This window comes from Uloborus diversus, chromosome 4 (assembly GCF_026930045.1).
Source record: "Uloborus diversus isolate 005 chromosome 4, Udiv.v.3.1, whole genome shotgun sequence".
Classification (NCBI taxonomy): Eukaryota; Metazoa; Arthropoda; class Arachnida; order Araneae; family Uloboridae; genus Uloborus; species Uloborus diversus.
Window position 1 is genome coordinate 154,465,099 of NC_072734.1, and position 27,094 is coordinate 154,492,192.

Consider the following 27,094-nt stretch of genomic DNA (forward strand, 5'->3'; position numbering starts at 1 on the left):
ATGATTTTAGTTATACAGTGTACATACATTCTAAAATGAAATATCTTGCAATGTTTCATCTTTTCTATAACATTTACGTTTTGCTTTGGTTAATAACAGATAAATTATTATAGTTTGATGTCATTCATTACAAGTTGATGAAAATGTACCTATAACTTATTGCATACTTTTTACAACGGGTTTCATTAATATGAGTTATTTTTCTGTTGTCATCATAAATGTCAAAATTGAAGGGATTGATTTGTATTGCATTTTTTTGCAACGTGAGAAATGCCGAATTTCTTATTTTGTGAAGTAAAGTTCATAAAGTACATTATGCAACTTTTATTTAAAAAACATGTTTTGATCATAAAACTACATGAAAACAACATTAATTTATGATGAAAGAATATTATCTTTCTTGCAATAGTTATAAATAAAGAATATAATAACTTTGAATCATTGTTATAGTTTAAAAAATATGTACATTAAAAAAAAAGAAAGTATCTTAACTCTAGTAATACGATGCACATACCGAATGAAATGGCAAAGCAATGTGTAGAGATTGTCATGACTAGAAATTACTGAAAAGGTACATTTTGTTTTCTTTTGCGCAAAGCATTTTTCTTTTTCTTCCCTTTTCTGAGCGTATCCCCGTTTCTAATGAGACAAGATTTGATGCGACTGTTGACATATTTTACTACATATTTTACGTAAACTTGATAAACAAATCGTGACAAGTTATGCTATAAAGTACTTTTGCTAATTATTGCGTTGAAATTTCTGATTGGTGTTGCGTATTTGATGATGATCGTTTGCGTCTTCCTCGAAAAATATTTTATTTTACCCACTTATATCGAAACACATTTATTTAGAAATAAAGATGCTTTATAAACTTGGGAAAACATAATCTTGTATTCTTATCGCTTAATACTTTCCCAACATAATTGGTTCCTAATCGGCGATTTTTTTATTTTTCCGTAAAATCTCAGATTGCACAAGAAAATGTCATCATTGCTTTCAATTTTTTCTTGCACACTTGCGCTGATTGAATAGCTTTATACATCGAAGAATATGCTATTGTGAAAACAATATTAGAACTCACAATCATTTGTTGTCTGGAATTTTAGAAGGCTGTGGTGACGTCATTAGTAAGGCGTTGGATTCGTAACTGGAGGATTTAGGATCCAATGCCAGCCGGTCCAATGTCTTCGAAGTTTCTTAATAGTGGATGGTTAACGTGACTGGATCGCAGGAACTCTCGTGGTCACAAAATCCTTCAAGTACCCATTCCAAATCAATACTCCCTGGGACGCTGGATCAAGGATTGCTTAGCTCCTGGTCTGGATAAAAAAAACAGACTTGTCCTCAGGGCCTCAATTCAATCGGTTATACCACGTGTTGTGGTACATACGGGCGACCCTGGAGTGTAATGTCAAGCTTGATACTTTATTCTATAACGGTTTCCATTTTTTGTGCCAAGAAACTTTTTATCCACAAAGGAGATGCCATTGTGCACAAGTGCTTTTTGGACTCATTAACATGTCTTGCCAATGCTGCAGTCCTTGGTTGCACAAACAGTTACCACCAACTTGAGTCCTTCCGAGAACACGTTTGCTTCCTAAACCTGGAGCCTTTTCACAAAGAGTCACCAGTAAGTCAACGTCACCTAATGCATTGTGTGGAACATGGATGTTGAAGGTATCATTGAATTCCAACTCGGGTGCTTTGCGCTTTGACGCTGTCTTCCGAGTGCGAGCCATTTTTCTCCGGACGTAGAGAGTTATTTTTGCGTAAACAGCTGCAATGGAAGAAAATAAATAGTCAAGAAATATGTATATAAACAAAGCTTTTTTTTTAATGTTTATATGACAACCCTGCGTTTAAATCCGAATTATTTCATCAATTAAACACATTTATATTTTTCAAGTCAAGCTTTACCAGATCTAATTGAGTTATCGGGAAGGTTTATTAAATAAAATGTTTTTGAATGTTTCAATGAAATGTTTCAAAAAATATACAAAAATAATTTGATTGATTTAATTAACCAACATAAAACGAGCATTTTCTTTCAATTTAAGCATTTTGCATTCAACCCGTTTTTTGACTGCGTTTGTACAAACAAACGCGTTGCTCTATTTTGTAGAATTTCAGCACACTTGAAGTCAATAAAAATGACAGTTCTAAAGTCATACACTTTATAACTCATCTAAAACTGAATAGTTATTTTTTAGAAATAGTTTAAAGTACACAAAATTGAAATATCAATGTGCACATAATCTAAATTTTAAATTACCGTTTTAAAAAAGATCAGCAAAGCTGCAAAACACAATTAAGTATCACTAATTTTAACGCATGAATTTTGCAATACATTTTTTTAATGATGATGCATGGAAGTTGTTTTTCTAAGCAGGAAATTCGTTGCGACAGCAAAAGTTAGGCTTATTTCTTTTTAAACGCTTCTAAATTACTTGTATTATCATACGCGTGGATCCTCGGCGGTAATTTTTTGTAAATTAGAATAGCCTACTAGTGTTATTACGCAGTTAAAATGCTACCATCTAGGTGGTACTAAAGACATAGTAAATATTTCAACATTTTACTCTATCCCGCTATTTTAATTTGCCACATTTACCTATATAAGATATAGGGTCTGGGGGGTAAAGTGGTCATAAAATCGTAGGTTTTCAACTTAGTTGGATAGTAAATACAATAAATTCTTTAAATACTTCAACTTTTTTTGTTATTATTTTACATTGCATTATTAAAGAACACGTACATTGAATTTCAGGAAAAAAAATATTGATTTAAGTAGTTTTATAACATTTTCATTTCCCTTTGTATTTATGACCACTTTACCCCAAGGGGTGGGGGAAAGTGGTCACAGCATGGGGTAAAGTGGTCATAGTTAAAAACAGCTGCAAAACTGTTACAAATAGCCTTATTATTTGTATATTTCGGTTATTTTTATAGTTACAAGTATAGGTACGAGTATATGCGGGTATGCACGAGTATATACGTGTCGTGTAAACAAGAGTAAACATGTTCATATATGAATAAATACATGTATACATCAGATACATGCATGCATGTGCCTACTCAAGTATATTCGTGTATACACGAGCATATAAGCATGTATACGTGATTGCCTACAGGAGTGTATACGTCTCTACACGAGTATATACGAGTCACGTGTATATGCGAGTATATACGCGCAAAACGAACATAATTTGCGTGTTTGCACATGTATCTCGAGTATATACATGCATACCTGAGTTTCTGAGTATATACGTGTATAGTCGACGTATATACGCATATATAAGTGTACATAGATACACTACTGGCCATTGAAATTGCTACACCAAGAAGAAATTGCTAGAATGAAGCTAAATTTTACACACGTGATAATAAAATTGACATTAGAAAGTGATTACAAAATTAAAGCAAATTGATCATTTATGGTTGGAAAAATCTCGAATAAATGGAGGTTTAAGTACCCTGTTAAGCCACCTCTAGCGTGAATGTACGATGTACTTGAAGCGAAACAATCGGACATTGAGACATAACAGTCTCCTACGATATCCTGCGTCATCTCGTACCACAGTTGCTGTAAACGTGCCACTCATTCGATGAAACTCATACGTGTTAACACTCACGACGGGGCTCCCAGGAACCATTTTTTAACATGACAATGCTCGGTCAAACACAGCAAGGGTGTAAAGGGATTTCCTCTTCCGCATTATCACTTTCTCTGGTCTGCGTGATGCTCTGGTCTGCGATTTGTGACTTGTCACAAATTGAGCATATCTGGGATCAATTGAGACGGTAAATTGGACAGCCTGTAAGTTTGATCAAATTAGTGGCGCGTTTACAGCAACTGTGGTACGAGAAGACGTAAGACATCGTACGAAACTGCTGTACTTCAATGCTCGACCGTATCGGTTCTTAAATTCCAATAAGAGGTGGCGCAACAGGGTACTTAAACCTCCATTCATGTGAGATTTTTCCAGTAATAAATGACCCTTTTGCTTTCATTTTGTAACCGTTTTCTAGTGTCAATGTTGCTATCACGTGTGCAAAATTTTGTTTCATTCAGACTATTCCTTCTTGGTGTAGCAATTTTAACGGCCAGTAGTGTACTTACATACATATACGGGTATACACGAGTTAATTCGTGGATATATCCAGTGCGTGTTTGGTACGTGTCTACTCACGTATATATATGTGGAAGCAAGAGTATATACGTATGCTTACGTGTAAACACGATTCTATACTTGTTAGACGTATATGCGTACATTTACGTGTAAACACCAGTACATGTATCCTCGTATATCTACGAGTATATCCGCTAATATACATGTATGCTTACATAGTGAATCCAAGATCTTGGGCAAAATCTAAGTGGTGTGAAAGGGGAGGATAAGAAGCAAAGAATCATAAGGAGGTTTAAGTACCCTGGTCGTTGACGCGCTACATGCACACAAAGCCAGAAATCGATGGAATGAAAACAGGTCACAAATTTGTTACACAAAGATGATTTTACCCGACATTTTAGTTCTTAAGAAATATTTAGACAGTTGTAAAAAAGTAAGGCTTGTAGTAGCTCTAATACACGCATCGCAACAAAGGCGCAGCGACTGATGAAAGTTTTTCAAGAGTCTCGTAATTGCAACAGAGTGATTGCGACGCATGTATTACAGATGCCGCCGCAAGTTTCATCAATCACTTTAAAACTTTCTTAAGTCGTTGTGTAAAATTGTCTTTTTTGTAATAAATTTGTGACCTGTTTTGCATTCATTAGTTTCTGGCTTTGCGTGCATGTAGCGCGTCAGCGTTGAGTTTGTGGCCATATGTTTCTTATGATTCTTACTTCTTATCCTCCTCTCTAACACCTTTTAAAAATTTGCCCAAGAGTTTAAACTCACCCTGCATACATGTATATCATATGCTAGTATGTAAGTGTCAGCTCGAGTACGTACGTGTATATACGTCGTGTCTACCTGAGTATATAAGTGTTCGTATATGTACGAGTATAAGCGGGTATATACGTGTATAGTCGAATGTATATCTGTATAGATAAAAAATACTACGAGATACCCAAATACGTGTTTATTGGTGCATTTATGTGAATACGTATATATACGTGCCTACACGAGTATATGCGTATGCATGCGCATATACTCATATATTTAACCTTGTTTACTTTAAAAACAATACATATTAAGTGAAATTAATATTTAATTTCTATCTGCGTTACACTTAAAGATTAAGTGATTTTAAAAGAACAATATTCGTTACGCCTAATATTATGACCACTTTACCCCATCTTACTAAAATTGTTCTAAAAAATAATTCAAAACAGATTCAACTAACTGCTAATGAGTATGAGTTCTTGAGACATGTAGGAAGCTTCCTGTGCAGTCAATCTGTTCATAATTCTAACAAACAAAATTTCCCAAGGAAGTTAAAAAAGGTGTTTATATTTTAAAAAAATTCATAATCACTCAAAATATTTTTTTTTACCAAATAAAATTTTGCCAGTTGTAAAATTTTGTATTCAAAATGTAGTTTTTAACTGCACTACTCTAAAATAAAATTTTCACATTCATTCGAACATTTATTTCTAAGGTAGAGCCATTTCTTTGAATTATGACCACTTTACCCCATTGACCACTTTCCCCCACCAAACCCTATTAACCAAAATTTTACCTTCTGGTATTTTATAGAAAAAATTGGGGTTATACTTACACAATTCTTTACCCTGCTGCATACTCAATCCGCGAACTTTTAGAACATTCAATGACAAGTTAGCAGTGTCCGGGTTATAGCACAAGGAGAAAAGCATTTCGCCATTTCCAGAAGTAGACTGCTGCAAAACATTGAGAAAAAATATAAATGTTAGTATTTGTACATTATTTAAAATTTTTGACTCATACTCATACACACAAAACTATAACTTTTTTCCCCTTGCATTTGTCTGAAAACGAGATTTCTTAAGAAAACAATATATTACTCTTAGAATCAACTACATAATCTGTATAACTCTTAACCTCACATAATCTGAAATTCCTAATGATGCAAATTAAAAAGAAGAAAGCTAAATGAAATGTTTTGGAAAATAACCTAAGATATTACTTGCTTCAATTACATGCTCTATTACGCAAATAAGTTTAGTATTAAGAAAGTAACACGTCTGGAACTCTTAATAATGCAAATTAAAAAGAAAATATCTAAATGACATTTTTTGGAAAATACCCAGCGATATTACTTGCTTCAATTACATGCGGCGTTATAAAAATAAACTTATGGAAAATGTATTAAGAAAATAACATGTCTGAGATTCTTAATGAAGCAAATTAAAAAGAAAAAGGCCAAATGACATTGTTTGGAAAATAACTCGCGATATTGCTTGCTTTAGAAAAGATATGAGTTTTTCTCGATATACTACTTCTAAGGTAATGCATATGTAGAACAGGTATAGGATATGGATCACATGTTTAAATACCTTTTGATGTAGGAATAAAAATAATACAAAATAAACTGGAAATCTTGACATAAACATAGTATTTTGCTCAATCATTGCTAATCAAGAGCATCAGATACATTAATAATTTTAACAACATTAAAAAGCAGAAAAGTTTAGAACTTCGCATGCTTTAATTATAGATTTTCAAATTGCTGCTTCTTTCATGCTAAAGGTAAAGCTATTTAATAATGCACTTACAATATTAATAAAAGCGAGCTTAAGCTCAAGAACTTTTGCATCTCGCAAATAATAAACCAGGGTAAAAATCGCTTCAACTCAAGAACTTGTTTTTCCAAAAAATGTTGCTATTGTGTAATGCCCGAGTTTTTAACGTTATTTCTTTTAAATAATAGGCTAATATACTTTCAGAAAAAAGGTAGGCATAGATAAAATGCAAATTTGCTTCTAAAGTTTAAAGTACTATCTACGAGAAATGCGTCTTGATAAATTCCGTACCATGCGATGAAATTGTTCATAGAAAGCACGTATCTAAAAATTTCATTATACTTTATTTGCATATTGTAGTGTTTTCGAGAGCTCTTAGGACGTTGACAAAACTTTAAAAGTAAATCATAAGGTTTTTTTCCAGCTTTAACTGCTCTCTTCCTCGATAAATGATACAGACCTACTATCCCTTCCTCATTTTAGTCTATCTTTCGCCCTTCTGCACGAAACATAAAATCATCCGCCTTTCTCCTCCAAATTTAGAACGAATTTCCATATTTTCAGCTTTGCTATCTTCAACTTTTAATGTCTCCAGTGGTTTTAAAAGCCAAGACGGCTCGTTTTTGTGTGATGACGTCATGACGCAGTGAGCTCTTTACCAATCAACTCTAAGTCTTGGATTTGATTGCAGACTAAGTATATTTTTCTTGATTAGCCGAAAAATAGTGGGGTTTTTTTATTGAAAAATCAATCTTTGAAAATGGTGTTACGGAAGTAAGTACAAATAGTTCTGTTGTGAGTAATTTTATTAGTGTAACAATTAGTTTACTTTGAGTAATTCAAAAAAGGACACATAAAATCTGCCGCATTTTTTTCCTATTTCTTCCGCAATTTATTTTTTCGTTTTGAAAATTTTTCTGAATTCTGGAAAAAGTGGTAGACAGGAATGATTATGTATCGATGATTTTGCTTTTTGGGTAAATAGATTGGGTCTTATAATTTATTCGATAAGAGTAAAAAATATAAATATAAAAAGACATAAACGCTCTTTTGAATAAAAATGTATTAATAAGTTGACTATATTTTGCTCATGCCTCATGTCCGATCTCAAATACATTGTATGCAAAGTACCTCAGCCTGCTGCATCAAAACTCTCTACTTTTCAAATCGGAGTCTGCAGAAAGTCTAAAAATCAACTGGAAATGTGATACCTTGCGAGGTATTTGCAAAACATGAGGATTATCGAGCTCTATCCGAAGTGTCCTTCACTTTAATAGCGCTCTTGGCACCAGTTTTATTGCAATCTTTACAGCTTCAGCTTGCAACATTTGCATTCGCAGTCATAACAATGCTGCTTTGAGAAATCACTAAGTTAGATGACGTTCTGACATGCACCCACAGACGTTTATTGCCGCCCGGATGTCAAAGGAGGTAAATAGAATTTTGTTTTCATGTTGATTTTGTGAAATTTTGAAGTAAAGGGTATTGGGAAAATCAAAGCTAGCGATCGGTTCTGACTTTTAATGGCAAAGAAAGAGCAATTGCTCGATTCCCTCTTGGTGTTTAGAAAAATTCGAGTTATGATGTTTTTTTTTCGGAATCAAACAAGTTATTTTCAGTAAGTTACCGCCCTATAGCCAGGGCTAAGGCAGAAATACATGAAATACACCGCCAACTCAGTCATTCCAACCGAGGACTGCAGTTTCGTGCTTTTTTCCGCCTCCAGCTCAGTCACTTCCTATGCCGGTCTGATGAGTGCTAATAAGCACGAAACTGCAGTCCTCGGCTGAAATGTCTGAGTTGGCGGTGAATTTCATGTAAACAAATTATTGTTTTATGTGAAATATTTACTACTTGTGTACGCTGTGATATATTTTTAACATAAATATTATGTAGTTTTATATACATTTATGTATTTGTACTCCAAATTATACTAATTTTTTAACATTGCGGACAGTGCCTTTGACGTTCTTTAGCGTTGACTTTATACTACCAATTCATGTTGAACTATAATTTAAAATTTCTTAATAATCGTAGTTGTTGTTTTTTTCAACTTGCGTTGCATGTGAAACTATTTTTTTTTTTTTTTACTATTTCTTATGTATATGCGTGTTTCGTAAGTAAATCTTACCCTGTCTTATCTTATCTTTTAGAAATACGATGAGTATGTGATTCTCAAAATATTCAAGTGCATGGTTAACATGTTGATTTTCATTTAGTATAATTTGAGTTTGCACAATTGATATCCCCTCCCCGTTAGAAATTGATTTTTTCAGAATTAGAGCTAACATTTTTATTTATCTTTTCATTCATACCGTTCTAAAGCTTAAGCTTTCAAGATTTTGCCTCAATTTAGCCTTTCTTTAAAGTTTTTTTAAAGAGAAAGTTAAGTAGTACGATAAATAATTGATTAAAATGAGATAAAATTGACCAAAAATATTGAGATGCTTTACTTTTACAATTTACTAAACAGTGCATCAAACGAAGAAGGAGTATTTAGAGTTTTATTTTCATAACCAACTCTCAAGCAAACATTTGGTTGAAAAGACGCACAAAAACTACCTATTGTGAAAAAGCAATATAATAGTTCAAAAGTATTTATCAGAAAATATTTAGGTTTTTGTAAACGAAAATAGAAAGCCATAGTTTTTAGAACACTATTACATAACAAGAGAGAGAGAGAGATAGAGAGAGAGAAAGCCATAATATTCCAGGTTTTTTAAATTTTTTTTTTTAATTTTACTTTAGTGTGAAAAAAAAAAAAAAAAAGATATCAGCGATAAACTTTTGTTTCTACTGTTGTTGAACCAAAGTACTTTCACTAGCTCAAATCTGAAAACTTCTTCGGTTTGTTTTAATATTTTGAAGAATCATTAGAATTCGATTATCAAATTATGTATCTGAATGATGTGTTTTACTATTTATTAATAATTTACTATTTTAAAACAAAAATTGCACTACAAGTAGTTCATTCCATAGCTTTTGCTTAATTTCTTTTCATCTGCAATGTTTACCCTTCTCCTGAAAAATATTTAAGCTATGAATGCACCATTTTATAGAATAAAAGTTGCCTAAAGAAACACATTTATAGAAATAAAGAGATATGTTTCAATAAACCGAATGCAAGCGGTTTAGTAAAAATTAGAAAATGAATTAAATATTAAAGTTTCTACGTCAAAAAAAAAAAAAAAAAAAAAGGAGAAAAAATAGATTATATGTTTTTTCTAGAAGATTCATTTCTGCTCAATGCTGATGTCACAAATTTGGGACACATTTAGAGCTAAAAAAGTGATGTCATATCTTGTGCTAAAGTGCTGTTTTCTTTCTAGGTAAAATTAATACTCAATGTTATACATTATCTGTACTTATTTCGCTTTTATATACAGTGTGTTCCGTTTTAACCTGAAAGACCTCTATTTTCGCAACCGTTAGTACCAGATGCATACTTTCAAATACAAAAAAGTTCAAAATCAGATGCGGAGTTAAGATATTGAAAGTTTGAAGAGAAAATATAAAATGAGTCAAAAAGTACAAAATTTACCTTTTTATACGTGCCCTAGGTTGAAAGATATTACTAACACAAAAACATTGTCATTTGTGCGACCAAAACTGAAAAAAATATTCGGGCTAGAAGTATTAAGGGACCATACAAAAGATGAGATTGGACCTTTTTGTCCTTTAAGAAGAATGACAGGTTGTCGAAGCAAAAAAAAAAAAAAAAAAAGTACTTATATTTTTCATTGCTATTCAAAAATGAGCATGCAAAAATGCAAATGTTATGCCATGATAACTCAGAAACACACTACAAAACCTCAATCAATTTGAAAAAAAAAAAAAAACACTTTATGCACAAATTTAATTTTAAACAATTAGTAACTGCTATATTTCCCTTTAAAAGGTGTTATTGGTGGCGAGTGTAAAACGGTATAAGTCACAAAACGCTGCGTTTTATATCTCGGTGAATATTGGTCGTGCTAATGTCAAACTTTTTGTGTTGGAATTATACTTCATTGGAGATTATTCCCCTCAATATAAGTTAGGGGACGTAGGGCCCGTATAAAAAGTTAAATTTTGTATTTTTTGACTCATTTTTATTTTTGCTTCATACTTTCAATGCCTTAACCCTGCATCTCATTTTGAACATTTTTGCAATTGGAAGTACGCATTAGGACTAACGTTTGCGAAAATAGAGGTCTCGTAGGTTGAAACGGAACACCCTGTATATAATTTTTTTTATATCAATTTGTAACAAGTTAAGAAGTTCAGGTGTTTAAAATGCTTTTATTTTCCTTACGAAGCACTTCTTATTGTATTTTTGTTTCTTTTACGCATCCAATTTAGTTTTTTTTTTTTTTTTTTTTTTTTTTTGCAAATTCCTATATGATCTGTCAACAAAAAATTGAATCAAAAGTGTTACTCCCTATTGCGTATAATAGTATATACAGCGTGTTCCGTTGGTCTTAGATGCATACTTCTAAGTGCAAGAATGGTCAAAATAAGTTTGAAGCGAGAAAGAAAATTAGTGAACAGCCGAAATCGAACATTTTGAATAGACCCCAGGTTCCCTAATATTCAAAGAAAAAAATCTCCATTGAAAAATAAGTTCAACAATAAAGATTTGAAACGTTTGCGACCAAAACCCTAGGAGATGTTCGAATTCAAAGTTTTAAGGGACCATGCAAAAGATGAGATTGGATCTTAACACTCTTTCTGAAGAATGACAGGTTGTCGAAGTGAAAAAAATAAAATGTCTTATATTTTTTACTGCTATTGAAAAAAAAAATATGCTAGGATGCGCAAAAATGTACAGCAAAATCTCGCACAATTTGAAAAAACATACTCAATGCACACATATAAGCTTAAACCTTTGTTAGCCGCCATATTTTCCCCTACTAGGTTTTATTGAATGATAGTGTAAAGTGGTGTAAGTCACAAAATGCGGAGTTATACATCTCATTGAATATTTGTCTCGATGATATCAAACTTTTCGAAATGGAATTATTTTTCAGTGGAGATCATTTTCCTAAGCATGAGTTAGGGGACCTAGGGTCCGTATAAAAAGTTAGATTTCGTATTTTTTCACTATTTTTTTTTCTTTCAAATTTTGTGCATGTGTATCTTAAATCTGCACCTTGTTTTAATCCTTTTTGCAATTAAATGTATTCCTCTAGGTCCACAACGGTTGTGAAAACAGAGGTCTTGAAGGTTAAACTGGAACACGCTTTTATATGTGTCGACTATATATAAGTAATACCTAAAACAACCATATATATATATATATATATATATATATATATATATATATATATATATATATATATATACAGTGAAACCTGTGTAAGTTGACCACTTGCGGTGCAGTACTTTGGTGGTCAACTTAGACAGGTGGTCAACTTATAGGTAATGATTTTTTTTTTTTTTTTTTCATTTCTTGCACCATGTATTCATTTTTTGACTAATTGACACTCTTTCCGTTCAACTCACTTTCATTGCTTAACACTACTTTGAAACAATAATTTAAAATGTTATTCAAATATTTTAGGAGGTTATTTTCTCAAAATGACGTATAATGTGTCATGTAAATTTAAAATTTCAGTAAATTGATCGAAAAAAATCATTGTTTATAAAAAGGTATTTGATATTAATAGTTCCTAAAAATTCATAGCTAATCAAAAATAACAAATTTTTCCCTTTTTTTTCTCATATACATTTAATACATTTATAACCATGATGATCTACTTTTCAACAAATAACTCCTTATTGAAATTTGGTGCACTTATTAGACACTAGTTTTGGAAATTCCATATGTGTCAGCTAATTTTCTCTGGATTTCTCCCTTTCAATTAATTTTAATCTGGGAAAAAATACTTTGAACTTTTCTACTGACACATGTTTTCATTGACCAGAGAGAACAAAAGGTAATCTCAAATAGAACAACAAAAGAAAAACAATTTTTTAGAATTAAAGGGTTCTTAGTAGTTTTTCAATGTGGGGGTTAAACTTACAAGGAGGTTTAGTTATGCTGCTGTTTTATTTAGTTGGTAAAATGCTTGTCTGACATCAAAAATATTCTTGGAAAGCTATAAGAAAAATAATAATAAAATAAAATAATTTGCTAAATTAAGTTTTAAAAAATAAATTAAGTGGTCAACTTACAAAGGGTTTTTTACAATACTCCAAACCAAATTTGGGGTACATTAGTGGTCAAGATAGACAGGTGGTCAAGATAGAAAGGTGGTCAAGTTACAGAGGTTTTCCTTCATTATACAAGATATGACTAATTCCGTTCCTGACAAAAGCGGTCAACATAGACAGGTGGTCAACTTACAAAGGTGGTCAACTTTACAGGTTTTACTGTATATATATATATATATATATATATATATATATATATATATATATATATATATATTTCTTTTTAAGGACAAAGGAGGATATATTTCGCTTCTAAGCAAAGTTTAAAGTTAAGCGTATCAGCTAAGTTTGTAGTATCAGCGCATCTGATTACCTTCCCCGCGTGTTTCCAGTGATCACACAGAAAATCTCTGAGCTGCAATAGTATCTTTCTCCCCCCATGCGTTCTATTGCACGTTCTCACCCATGTTCATACAAAAACATATGTATGTTGCGTATTATCTGTCTTGCGTATTGCATCCAAATCATTAGTATCACGAAGCTATAAAATTTATCAGCAGAAGTGCTTCTAAAAGTCTTGTTTCTGAATTTTATAATAAATTTTATATAGTGATGAAAATTTCAAAGTATTAGTTACCAGATGGAAATTTGTTTTGACCCGCTGAGTAAAGTGAAAAAAATCTGCATCACAAGGTGTATGGTAATTTTAAAAACTAAACCATAAAACTAAACTAAAGGTGAGTAAAGACTAAACAAGACATTTCACGTGAGTGAATTCCGCGTGTTTCCAAACGACTGTGTGGGCGTTATCATTGTTTAAGGATGACCCTGAAGAAGAATGTTTACCAAAGTTTAGTGATCTTACACTTTCTTCTCCAGAAGGCCTACAAGCTCGAAGTAACTGGTTTCAACTAGTTATCTATATTTTTCCGGTGGAAGGTTACTTCAACATTTAACTATAAATTCAATATTCCTAGGATTTTTTAATGTGCAAATTTACGTATAAGAGTAAAAACTCACCCATACGTATTGCTCTCAGGGATAAATAAAAGCTACAAATTTTGTCACTTTTCTTCTGGTTTTGAAGCAATTTACATGCGTATTAATGTTTTGCGTGTGTTTTGAGAAAAATTTAGTTTTTTTTTTTATTTTGAGCAATCACGATTGCTTATTGTTCTCATTTGACTGTTTTGAATTCCTATCATTTTATTTTCCCACCAGCACCCTCTGCCAGCACCACTGTCGCGTCGACCAGCCTCACGATGCTGCTCCTCTTGCGAAAACCGTCTCCAGGTTGCGTCCATATGCACACACACACGCATACGCACACACATGCCTGCACACACATACACACACACACCGACACATATGCGCCTACACAAACACACACGCTCGTGATTGCATAAAAAGACAGAAACATAATTATATATATATACTAGCCGCCTGCAGCGACCAGCTGGTTCGCCTTTTTACGCAATTTGCCTTTCCTATGCAAGCAGCCACCTACGGCGGCTGTTTGACTAATTTGTCATTTACCTTTTCACTTCAAGTTTGCCGCCTTCGGTGGCTGTTTAAATAAATTTGGCAGCAGTGTTACTCAATCCATCTCTACCTTTTTTTGTGCCATTCACATTTTTACGCCAAGATTGCCGCTTTCGGCGGCTATCTACCTTTACGGTCTATCTCTAAAATTTCTTATCCATCTCTATTTATTTTAACCTCCCCGCCATTTCCTAATAAAAATAAAAATATCACTCAAAAAACCGCCTTTTTTATTTCGGTAGAGCAAAAATAAAGGTTATCTCTAAAATTCCCCGTAGTGTGCAAGTAGCGTTTGACAAAGAAAAAAAAAATTTTGCTGTTTTTATTGAATTTAATGTGCACAACTATGAAATGTAACGTAATATAGATACAGCAAAACGTTCAGCTTGGGGGGGGGCGGGGAATGGAAAAAGAAATAAATGCAATCTCCAAATAAAAAAAAATCAAGCGTTGCCGGAAAAACACATGGTCAACACGGCATAAAATGTAGAAGTAAGCTATATAGTTAAAAAAAAAAAAAAAGATTAACATTGTTTGAGATTAAGATTCCATCGTAAATATCGAACCGAAATCCAAGTAGTGACGTCAGAGGCATAAAAGATTGAAGAACGCTTTTTTTCGACCGATGCGTGGAAAGACATAATGTGTTGAGCATTAAAAAAAATGTAAAAAAAAAACTATTGCGTATTTTTAAGAACTTTTTTCTTCTAAAGAGGGCGAAATGTTCTTACTATTACCAACTTAAATTTCAGAAATGGGGCTTTGATACTTCTCGCAGGATGATATTAGAAAAACATAAAACCCAGGAAAAAATGCAAATTAAAGGTTTTTTCAAAAATTCATAAAAAATACAAAAATTGCTCTATTTTCAAATTTTTTTCGTTCATCATATTTAAAATTAAATTTCCTACACTATAGTATGAAACATGTTTGTGAGGTGCGATTGGTTCGGGGTCTGTAAGGTAATAAGTACTAAAAAGTGCAAAAAACCACATAAAATAATAAATAACTTTTTTCTAATTAAAATATCAAAAATCGAAGCCCGAGGTGCACATCTTCGGAAAAAACTGCACCTGTATACCAAATTTCATCTTTCTAGGCCTTACCGTTTTCCCGAGAAGCGCGCCACACACACACACACAAACATCTTATTTTATTATATGTATATATATATATATATATATATATATATATATATATATATATATATATATATATATATATATATATATATATATATATATATATATATATATATACTTTTACAGTGTTTGTGGTTTTACAAAACAAGCATAGGAAAACAGATCAGTTAATAACTATGCATTTAAGATATGTTTTCAAGCGTTTTGAATATTAATTGCTTTTACAGTCAAACCCGCTTAATGGAATAGCCAATTTGCTACAGAAAATTATTCTAACCTGCGAAATATTCCATTATCCGCAATGAAAATGAAAAATTACTACCATGTGGTAACCCTCGAAATGTATTACACTAAGCAGGGTGTCCTTTTAACCAACATTCCAATAAGCGGGTTCGAATCTAATTGGTTACAACTTCTATAACGTTGGATTTAATTGAAAAGCTCTCAAAAATGTTCCTTTTTTTACAGATTTCAACACGGTCCACAAAGAAGGATAGAAGGTGTTGGACAATTTCGTGAAAACCGTGTTTGTTCGAGTATTGAAAAAAATCAAATGTCATTTTGGAACACATACGTACAGCAGCGGCTTCACAGGTTTTGTGGCCCGTCACTTTGGTGGCGGGGGGGGGGGGGGGACTTATACATCTCAGAACTATGTAAAAAATTTATCACGTGTATTTGTGTGTCCCCATTTTTTTTGTTGTCGCGAGGGGGATAAATCTTTGCAATTGCGACATTTGCGACATGGGAAATCCGCCACGGCATAAATGTCTTCCTATATATTTACAGAGTTGCAATGCATTAAAAATTACTCATCGCAACCACAAATGAAGTTGCCTTCACCTGAGTTACAAACAAATTATCCCTTAGTCCCTGGAGATGGAACTTTGTAGAAGTATTTAAACACGGGTTAGATTTGAATTTTGTGATTTGGTCTGACTAAAAGTAATGGTAAAAAGGCAAAAGATTGGGAAAGTAGTTTTATTTTATTTATATTCATTCGTGCTTTTAAGTAAAAAGGTTTTGAAGATGCAAATAATAATTCAAATGAAGGTATTTGGTGTGCAATAAAATGTTATTGTCTAACACTTAGAGGACTAATTTTCAAAATAATCTTAGTAGGAATTAATATTTTTTGATCTTTATAATCCACAAGTATATACGTTTTCAGATAATATAGTAAAAAATTCACAGTATTTATATATAAATGAAACTCTTTCATATGAAATGCATATTTATTGACTTGTACTCGTAACGTGCCATCGAGCTTTTTATGAAGAAAATACACAAAATAAGCATTATTAAATTGCATATTTGTAATGAAAATACACAAAATAAGTTTGGTAAAATGCATATTCATAAAAATCTTGGAATAGATCCATGTAGCTACAAAATTTTGTAAATCTTTACTATAATTACCCTGTAAGAAAAAAAAAAGGTGTAAAGTTGCCAGCATTAATGGGTCTAATGTTACACTGTCTCTGATCATTGTTTTAAAAACTGAAATGGTTGGAGGAAACTTGCACTATGGTTTCAGCAGAATTCAAAGCGCATTCGTGCAGATCAGAATCGGCGCGCAGAGCAGGTAGATCCTTCTTAGTGAAACAAAAATCGACCTTGGTGATGAAGACAGTAAGACATCTAATCCCAAAAATACCACTAAGATATCTTACTGTTTCTCTGATTTCTACGATATAACACAAATTATAAAAAAACAAAGACAGTCAATTTCCAAATGCTTAGAGGAAGCTCAATAATACTTTTGTTATTGAGTCATTCACAATTTTCACATTTTGTCCTATCTTTTTAGGGAAACAAACTTGCACCCTACTTCTAAAAGAATTTAAAGCATATTGACTTATTTCCTGCATGCTATCTCTTTTCGTTTTAATTTCGCATTTTTTTTATTCAACTGTTTGCTATTTTATAAATTAAATAATTCCTCGTAATTCTTGCCAAGTAGATTTTCATAGTGATACCTAATTAGCTTTTCATATTATCCTTGCTATTTAAAACATATTGACTTATTTCCTGCATCCTGTTTCTTTTTGCTTTAATTTCGTATTTTTTTTATTCATCTGTTTGTTATTTTATAAATAAAATAATTCCTCATAATTCTTACCAATCATATTTTTAGAGTTATTCCTAATTAGCTTTTCATATTATCCTTGTGCAGTTAATACTTTAATTTTTCTTGTTTTAATTACCTCTCCTGTACACTTAATTTCAAATACAGAAACGCTTCATTAAATTAATTCAGTCGGTAGTTATTGTAGAAAAGTTTTACGCACACACCAACACAGCTCCTCATTTTCACTTAGAGTTTCTTCAACCAAAGTTCCTTCTCAGAACAAAGTAATTGAAATTTAATTGCAAGTTCCTATTAATATTGCAATCCGAAGTTCAAGTAACGTTCCACTAATTTAAAATTTAAATTCGTATCAATTATCATTGCTTATTCCATCACCAGAAGTTTAATAAAAGAGTACTTCATTTGCACATCTTATCCGTTACTCATACTCTTAGATCTGAAGATTAGTTTAATTGATACAATTTCTTATTTTCTACATTTACTCTAAAGTGTTGCTTCTAAGCATGATTTAAGTTCAAAATATTTTTTTTTTCAAATTACGATGTTGTACATTTAATGCTAATGTACGTATTTCGTACTTTCATTTTTTAAATGTTTTTTTTTCCAGTGCAAAGTCAGTTTTAATTTTTTTTTTCTTCGAAAGACGAAAAGGCAAAATCTGACTTTTGTATTATGAACAAAACAAAAATTTCAAATTTGTGTATATTGCTGCTCACTAATAAAATGTTTATTTCATGAACAAATAAATATTTTTTGTGCTTTATTTGTTTTTGTAAATGGCCATTTGTAAAGTAACTTATTTATTTACATTTTTTCCATTTATTTTTTAGCTCAATTAAAAGATCAACTAAGTTCAACTTAGTATTCAATTCAACCTGTTATTAAGTTCAATCTATATTTATATTTGCCTGTTATTATATTTTATTGTTTCATTGAACATGCTTGTCCAACGAACTGTGATAAAGATTACCACCGTATTCACACAAATATACTTTATTTGATTAAGGAAAAATTTTTGTCCAAGTACAGAAAATCTTAAGCAACTTTAACTATTTTTTCTCTGTTAAAGAAAAGCCTACTTAAATATTTAAAACTATTGTATTATGTAAAAGAATAGGTTGTGATACAATACTTTTAATATTTAAGAAGAAAGGTGTTGAAAAAGATAGCAAAAATATTTTGAAATGAAATGAATTTCATTTTTATGTTGAATACTCGTATACTACGTTTTTAAGTAGTTGTAAATCTGGTGTACGACTACTTTAATTGTCCTCAATACGAATTTGAAACATAAAATTTTGAACAAGTTTAAATGCATTTCCATTTGTAAAAACAACCAAAAAATAATAAGTACAGTGTTTCTAAGTAATGCATGCATAGTCAGTCTACATGCCAGTGTAGCAGAAAAAACATATTAGAATCAGTATTTTCGGTTTAAATAATAGAGATTTCCCCCAAAAACACGTAGGCTGAACAGTGGAATATTTTTAAAAATTCGATATTGAATATATTACAATAGTTTTAAAATATTTAAGAAGAAACATGGATGGAAAAGGTGGCAGAATTATTTTAATTAATTATATTTAATAAAGTTAGTTTTACTTTTATGTAGAACATACTAGTTCCAAGTAGGATACACTCAACTGAGCAAAACTTACCGAAGTGGAATCTTGTTTCAGATCAATCCAAATTTCTCCACTAACTGCTTCAGGCGCTGACACATTTGCTAGTCCAGAATCCTTAAGTGGATACACTACTTGTCCGATAAGACATTTCCGTGAAAACCTGTCATAATCCCAAACTGAAATCTTAATCTTCTTTTCATACAGTTCATCTCGTAGTATGCTGAATGTAAAAGTCTCGTTGAATATCGGGTTCATAGTATTTCGCTGAACTTTTGTCATGTACTTTATAGCTCTTTCTGGAAGCAAAACTATTTTAGCACATGGATTTGCTGTTGTTTTCAAGAAATGGCAAGGCAAGTCAGTAGCTCCAATAAGTTTCAGAGTCAATTGATTCCTCAGCAAATTATAACTTAACGAGAAACCAACTTTCCCAAGATCTCCTAAGAATGCACCTTCTTTCGAAGCTGCATTAACTCCTACGTATAGTCCATGCTGTAAATCTTCAGGATTTATGTGGAATCCAGTTACTGGACGTTTGCGTCGTTTGTCCAAAATAATTGGTAAGTTTTTTGCCCCACCTGAAGAATAGTCTGTTTCGGAAACTGAATCTTCAGTATTTTCACTGACAATGATTGTAGTTGGCACTACAAACTGGATGGGCTGATTGGCCCTAACTCCGACCATCCGTGGGTCAGCCACCTTAGGAGTGATAGTGGCCAACTGGTTTTCCCGCTTCTTTTTTCTTGCCAAACAACGGCATAAGAAATACAAAAATGTTGTTGTCATCACAAGTAGTGCTATACATATAATTGCAATAACATACACTGGAAAGTCGTTGCTGCTGGGAACATCACTTGTCGGAGACACGTCAATCGTCGCATTGCTGTCCAGATAAGGTGTATCAGGAGTTTCAGGAACTGATAAAACATTTACGTCATTGGTCGCAAAAGCTGAAGAAGATGCTGATGCTCTGTTACGAGTTGACGCTGCTGCGGATGCTGATGCGAAGCTTCTTGCAAATGCGCTTGATGCTGCAAGTGCATGCACGCTGCTAAATGCCGAAGCGAAAGCTGATGAATTTGCTATATGTCCTGTAGCTGATGAACTCGACAACGAAACCATCGAAAATGCTTTGATTGACTCAACCAGGCGGGATAATATTTAAAACGTAAAATATCATTTTGCGAATAAATATACCGTTTGATATTTTTTTTTCAAGAAATAAAATATTATGTCTTTCGTTTGACTAGATTATTGTATTGCACACGTTTTAGAGCACAAATTTATAAAACTTTACCCTGTCAAAAACCACATCTGCACCAATTAGAGTACAGCATAAAACATGTTCCTTTTTCTTTGCAATCAAAAACACTAAATCCAAAAAGGCGTAACAAAAATACTGATCACAAAGAAGTATGAAAAAGTTATTCCATAAGAATAGAATAATATTGTCTCGAACACATTAATTCGCTTGACATCATTGCAAACACCTGCCACTTGTAACACGATCCACCATCACGAGAAATACTTCCATGAAATCAATCGTCTAAAAAGAGAAAGTGATCTAAATATTTCCTTCTCAAGGACTAGAAAGTGGCACGAGGACCTCGGTTCTAAGGGAAGGATGGCAAGTGGATCTGCTACAGGTAGGTTTCATAGCAACAGGTGAAATGCTCACATGATCCGCCACAATTCTCTTTCTCTATCTTATCTCGTTCTTTCTCTTCTTGCTCCGGTCAGAATACCTGTGACGTAGCGGACTGTCGTATACAGATGTTGACATTCCCTACACAGCTGGACAAACTTGCTGTTTTCAGGAAGGTTACCATCTATTGAGAAATATCGCTTTAGTTTGGAATAAAATAGCAATAAATACTGATTTCATGAGTATTCACAGATGGTTAAATGTTATTTGTTTTAAAATGTTGCTGAATATTAAAATTTTATGTTCAATTTGCTAAAAACATAGATATTTTATTCCAATTCTTTAAAAATTTTGAATGATTATTCTTTGGATTATTAGTAATGTCTGTAGAATTTAAAATTTTTCTGCAAAAACAAAAGTGATAATTAAAATTTTACTAATTAAAAATATACCACGACTAACTTTGTTCAAAAGCATGGTGCCTTGGTTAACAAATTTAAAATAAAAAGTTTAGTTTTTTTTTTTTGGTTTATTTTGCATAACAACCTTTTGTTTCATGTTTTAACTATTTTCTACGTGTTATAACTTTAATTGCTCTGGAAGATAATGTATAATAAGGTAAAAGTAAACAAAAAGCCTATAACTTCTTTACGATTCAAATAATTTAAGGTTTAGTTCGTTTATTTTTTTATTAAAAATTTTTTTGTATCTTTATTATTATTTCTATCTCTTTTTTAATCTGTGAGCTCTAAAAGCGTAGCATAGTAAAAAGTTTAATGTAAATGAAACTCACCATATTCTTTGAAGAACTCTGGCATGAGAAAACTAACCTAATTTGTAAAGTTTTGTTTCAGCAATTAACTGTCACGTTTAGCGAAAAAAAGATATTTTTGAAAATTACAATTTTTAAAGTAAGCCATAGCAAAACATATGTATCAACACTTAAGTCACATTTTTATACACACTGTGTTTGGAACAAATTATTCTTTCATACTAAATGGGTTTCAAAACCGATGTATATCAATATGAACTATATTAGATTAACAATAGAAAACACAACGTTCAATAGCGCAAAAATGCGCAAAATAGCAAAACACTGCAGACATGAATTTCGATGTTTCGAGGAACATCTAAAAATGAGTGAACTTATCAGTGTGAAGTCATCCGACAAAAGACTTACTTTCGGATGACTTAACATCCAAAAGCTCACACTTTTAACTTCCTTTTACAAAAAAGGAAGTATTGTATTCGCGAAAAAATTTTTACTCAAAAATCAACCTTAATTTCCATTTTACTCACCATCGAATGAATATTGAGTTTTTTTTTTCCAACTCGACCACATGTGGAAAAGTGCCTAAGAACGTATAGACACGCGAAATATCCATTTTGACGATTCCCGAGTTAGTTACAACGAGTTTTTTTGTGACGTCTCTATGTATGTATGTGCGGATATGCGTATGTATGTCGCATAACTCAAGAACTCCTAGAAAGTTGAAACTTGGTACGTAGACTCCTAGTGGGGTCTAGTTGTGCACCTCTTCTTTTGGTTGCATTCGGGTGTTTCTAAAGGGGTCTTTTGCCCCTTTTTTGGTTTAAATCATTGTTAATATCGATATAAACGCAAGTGGTGTTATAATTTAGCGGACACTTGGCGATATATCGCCAATCTTTTGGTCGCCAAGTTTTGTCGCCAACTTGGCGACAAATTTAGCGATTTTTTTTTTTTTAAATCTGTTTTAATTTGGCCACTGTTGGTGATATTTAGAGAGTAAAATTTTGAATGACATTAAAATTGTCAGTAATGGGGAAATGACATTAAATTGGAGTAAAAGGAAGTCATGTGATGCACACATCAGCTCGTTTGAATTAAAATACGAAGTTCTTCAAAACTGGAAAACACGTGTCTGCAATAATTTTACAAGTTTGTGATTTATCAACGTTGTGTTTCCTATTGTTACTTTTTTTGCACGTAGGCATTTATTTATTTCGTCATATTAGATTAGTTTGAAGTATGCTAGATTTTTATTTAAACTCAATTTCATGCACTAGATACTAGTTTACAGAAGCATACTCGTAGTAACTTCGAATTTACATTCCCAACAGATAGCCTTATAATAAGTGAAGTTAGGTGAATTTTCAATGTTTCACTTATTCTCTTTTGACTTATTCTCATCAATGTTTCACTTATTTTCGACAATGTTTCACTTAGTCTCATTCGAAAGTGCTAAAAATACACGTTGAACTTTTTTTGGCTCAAATACCATTAATGGCGGCTTTCTTATTTGGTTCTTTATTTATGCCGATGATTGCACATATTAAAAAAACTGTTTTTATTATCTTAAAAAGCAAAACGAAACTATTTCTCCACGATACTTTTTAAACATAATATGAGAAGTTGAATTTAGTAGTACTTCGGAAAAAGTATTTTAAAAGGTTTATTTCAAAATGAATGTTTTATACGTTAGCTTTAGAAGTCATTGTGTTCCATGAAACATACTTAGTTTGAAAGATTTCAAAAAACTCGCGCAGCAAAAATTAAGACTACGTTAAATTTCTAAGAAACACATAAAAGCCCCAAGGCACGATTTAATATTTTCATTCTAAAATGTAGCTACTTTATGAAATATTTTTGTCTTTCAGTTGTACTTTTGTTTCGTGTGCAGTAATGAAATTTTATCCAAGTAAATATGATTTTAAATGGTTTTAGCAGTTAAGTTAAAGTATACAAAATCGGAACATATTTTAGTATTATAAATTTTATTCACTTCATAAAAATAATATGATACTACTACATTTTTATTATAATATAGGTATATTGAAGTTATGACTTTTTTATTTTCGCCCTCGTTTCATAAAATATTTTTGCATTAAAATTAGTTAATATTTAAATATATTGATACGAAAATAATAGTGCTGTAACACTTTGACTTTTAAAATGTGCACTGCATTTTTTTATAGCGTAATACTTCAGCAAAGAATACGCAGACCTATTCTGAGATTTTGATTTCAATTCCTAAATATTATTTAAAGTAACACAAGTGAATGTGCTTGCGTTTGCTTTACGTTTGAAGCTGCAGCTTTTTCTCTACAAAGTAACTTTATCATATAATTAAAAGATTGCCATATTTTTAAAGGTATTTAAAATAATAGCTTAATTTTAAATTTGTAAAAAAAAATTCTTTACAAAAAATAATAATAAGCTTTAATAAATAGGATTGCTTTCAACTTAAAACGCCCACCATTTTAGTTGTTTAAAATTTACTATTAATAAGTCTGTTGAAATATTATGCACTTATGGTTTAAAAATTTAATTGTCTAATTTACGCTTTATTTTCCCGAGTTAAACGTTGGGTAGAGCATGTTTCCAAATTTTCGATAGTACATTTCTTTTTGAAATAATTATTCCAACTATTATTGTAAACTTATACATTTCAAATTGGAAGTGTTTTAAAATATATGTTTTACAAAAAAAAAGTTTTGCTTTGTTTTAGTTTTTGACAAAAAAAAAAGTTTCTTAAACCTATAAAATAATGTGGCAAATTATAAAGAAAATATTATTTGAGCAAAAAAGCACAAAAGAAAGCCCCTATCAAATTTTAAGCGAAAATAAACGTTAAGTATTTGTAAGTAGTAAACGTTAGTCCTATACGCGATCTATATGAGTTCCACATAAATGTGGGCATTAAGCATCATTATTATTATTATTATTAATAACAGTAAATAACAATAGTAATAATAAAATTACTAATAATAATAAATAATAATAACATTAATTAAAAACTAATAAAATTAACATAAAAAATAATAACAATAATCTTAAAAAATAACAGTTCGAATAACAAGGGTAATAATAATAAAAGAAAAAAACAACAATTATTATTGCAATAGTTAACAATAACAATAGTGATAAAAATAGTAACAAATAACAATAAATAAATAAATAACAATAATAGTAATGAATAACAATAAAAATAAATAATAATAAATATCAATTGTAAAAACAATAGCAATAATAATAATATTAATATATAACAATAAATAAATCAATAACAATAATAATTAATTAATACATAAATTAAAGAAAAATAATAAATGACAATGATAATAACAAATAAAATCAGTTGTCAAATCCTTTCAGTTACAAAAAATAATAATGTTGATGGTGACGGAGTTGCATATAATAATAGTTTGTATTGTTATTATTGTTTTTTTAAATATATAATATTACTGAAAATAAATCAAATAAAATTTTTATTATTATTGTTTGTTATTATTATTACTTTACTAAATGTAGTAAGTTTTTATGCAGTTAAACTTACTTTAAAAAATAACTACAGTACGTGAGTTATTGCTACATAAGCTCATATTACGTAAACTTACTACTGGTTTGGCATCATAGAAGTTCTGGGAATTCTCCACAAGGAAGAATCGAAGTTTCCTCAGCATTCTTCGCAAGTGCGTTTTACTCTAAGAACCGTATGGGTAAAAGCAACATATTCCACCATACGGGCTGTCAACAAAAAGAATAAACATCGTTTTTCACTCTATTCATACAACAAAGCTATTTTCTTTTTTCCCTGATTGATGCCCAAGGTCGAGGAGAAAGTGATATTCGAAACATTTTTGCGTCAGAAAATCCTTTGCCTAACTTGGATAAATCCTTTTATTACGAAAGGACGGAGTGCATTGATATATTGCTTAAGATTGTGTTTAAACAAACGAAAACCTGTCAAGCAAGGTTAGGAAGAAAAGAAAATTGTTTTTTTTTTTGGGGGGGGGGAAATTACATTATTTTAAAAAAATTTCCTAACTCAGTTATACTCAATATCGAATAAAATGTTGCTTAATATCTAATACGAATTTTTAAACAAAATTCAGATGCTGTAGTAAAAGGTTTTGTTTCTAAAACAATTGTTATCATTAACGAAGTATAACTGTAGGAAACCCATAACTGTGAAGACAAAAACTCGCAATAAGTTTTAGTTAAATGTTTCGGAGCTTAAAGGATCTCCTTTTTGTTGCAAAAGATGAACTTTCCTCTGTCGGATGACTATACATCCAAAAGTTCAAACTTTTCTGCATTGTAAAAGAGGTTCATTGAAGCATCGAACCAAGAGTCTAAATGTTTTTTCAAATGTGTACATTTATTGCATTGTGTTTGCTATTGTTACATGAATGCACGGAAGATTTTCATCTATTTCTTACTAACGAAGTGGTTTGAAATACATAACTCCGGCTGGATTTAATTAAAATTTTATCAAGCTTCGTTTTGAAAAAGTTTCAATTGAATATTATGGTCACTGCAAGTAAAAGAAAGATTTTTATTTCTGGTTTGGAACATTTGGTGCGTACTTAGATATTCTTGTACCACCATAACAAGGGGAGTTATATTAGTACAGTTAGTTAGTTTTTTTTTTCATCCCTGCGAACATTTAAATTTAAGACAGCTCGGTTTCTTAGAAACACAATTGCAATACTTTAACTTTAGATCCATCCCGACTACTTGGATAAATTGAGAGATGAAAGTTTCTAGACCAGAGATTTGAAACCAGCTCCACATCCCAGCACTTTGCCTCTATGAGTTTCTCATGCGGGTTTTATAAAAAATAGCTTTTGTGTTTGTAAGTAATTTGACACTAACAATTTCGACCATTTAAAAAAACAATTTTTCATATTATTGCTTGTAAAACAGTTTAGATTATTTGAAAAACAAGACTTATGCCCGCGTTGTATTCTGGTTAGCTGACGGGTTAAGTCTGGATACCAAGTATAGACATGTCAATGAGAGCTGGCGAGATTGGGAATTGAGAGATGAAATTGCCTAGACCAAAGGCATGAAACCAGCTCCACATCCCCGAATGCTGCCTCTATGAGTTTATCATGCGACTTTCATACAAATTAGCTCTTATATTAGTAAATAATTTAACAATACAATTTTGACATTTTAAAAAACATTTTTTTTACGTGTAAAACAGTTTAGATTATTTGAAAAAAAAATTGCGTCCGTGTCACACTCTTGTCAGTTGACGGGTTCAAGATTGGATACCAAGTATAGAAATCGCAATAAGAGTTGTTGAGAGTGGGAAAGGGATACGCATGAGCTCAAAATTCATCACTTTCATGATCGTTTGCCAACGTTCGTTGTGACTGCTGGGGGACAATGGTACAAAAACTTCAAAATCAAAATTCCAAGTACATCCGATAATTATTGAGAAAACTATTGGTACTGTGAGAATCCCAGTA

The 27,094-nt window shown here is 31.5% G+C and overlaps 1 protein-coding gene across 1 annotated transcript; it reads right to left on the reverse strand.

The window, feature by feature from the left end:
* Positions 1 to 309: 309 nt before the first annotated feature.
* LOC129220095 (synaptotagmin-7-like) lies at positions 310 to 25,285 on the reverse strand. Its single transcript, XM_054854436.1, has 4 exons — positions 25,232 to 25,285; positions 19,240 to 21,035; positions 5,728 to 5,848; positions 310 to 1,780 (listed from the first exon to the last, which is right to left on the reverse strand). The coding sequence occupies exons 2-4, from the start codon at positions 20,326 to 20,328 to the stop codon at positions 1,470 to 1,472; spliced, it is 1,521 nt and encodes a 506-aa protein (XP_054710411.1). The 5' UTR covers positions 20,329 to 21,035; positions 25,232 to 25,285; the 3' UTR covers positions 310 to 1,469.
* Positions 25,286 to 27,094: the final 1,809 nt, after the last annotated feature.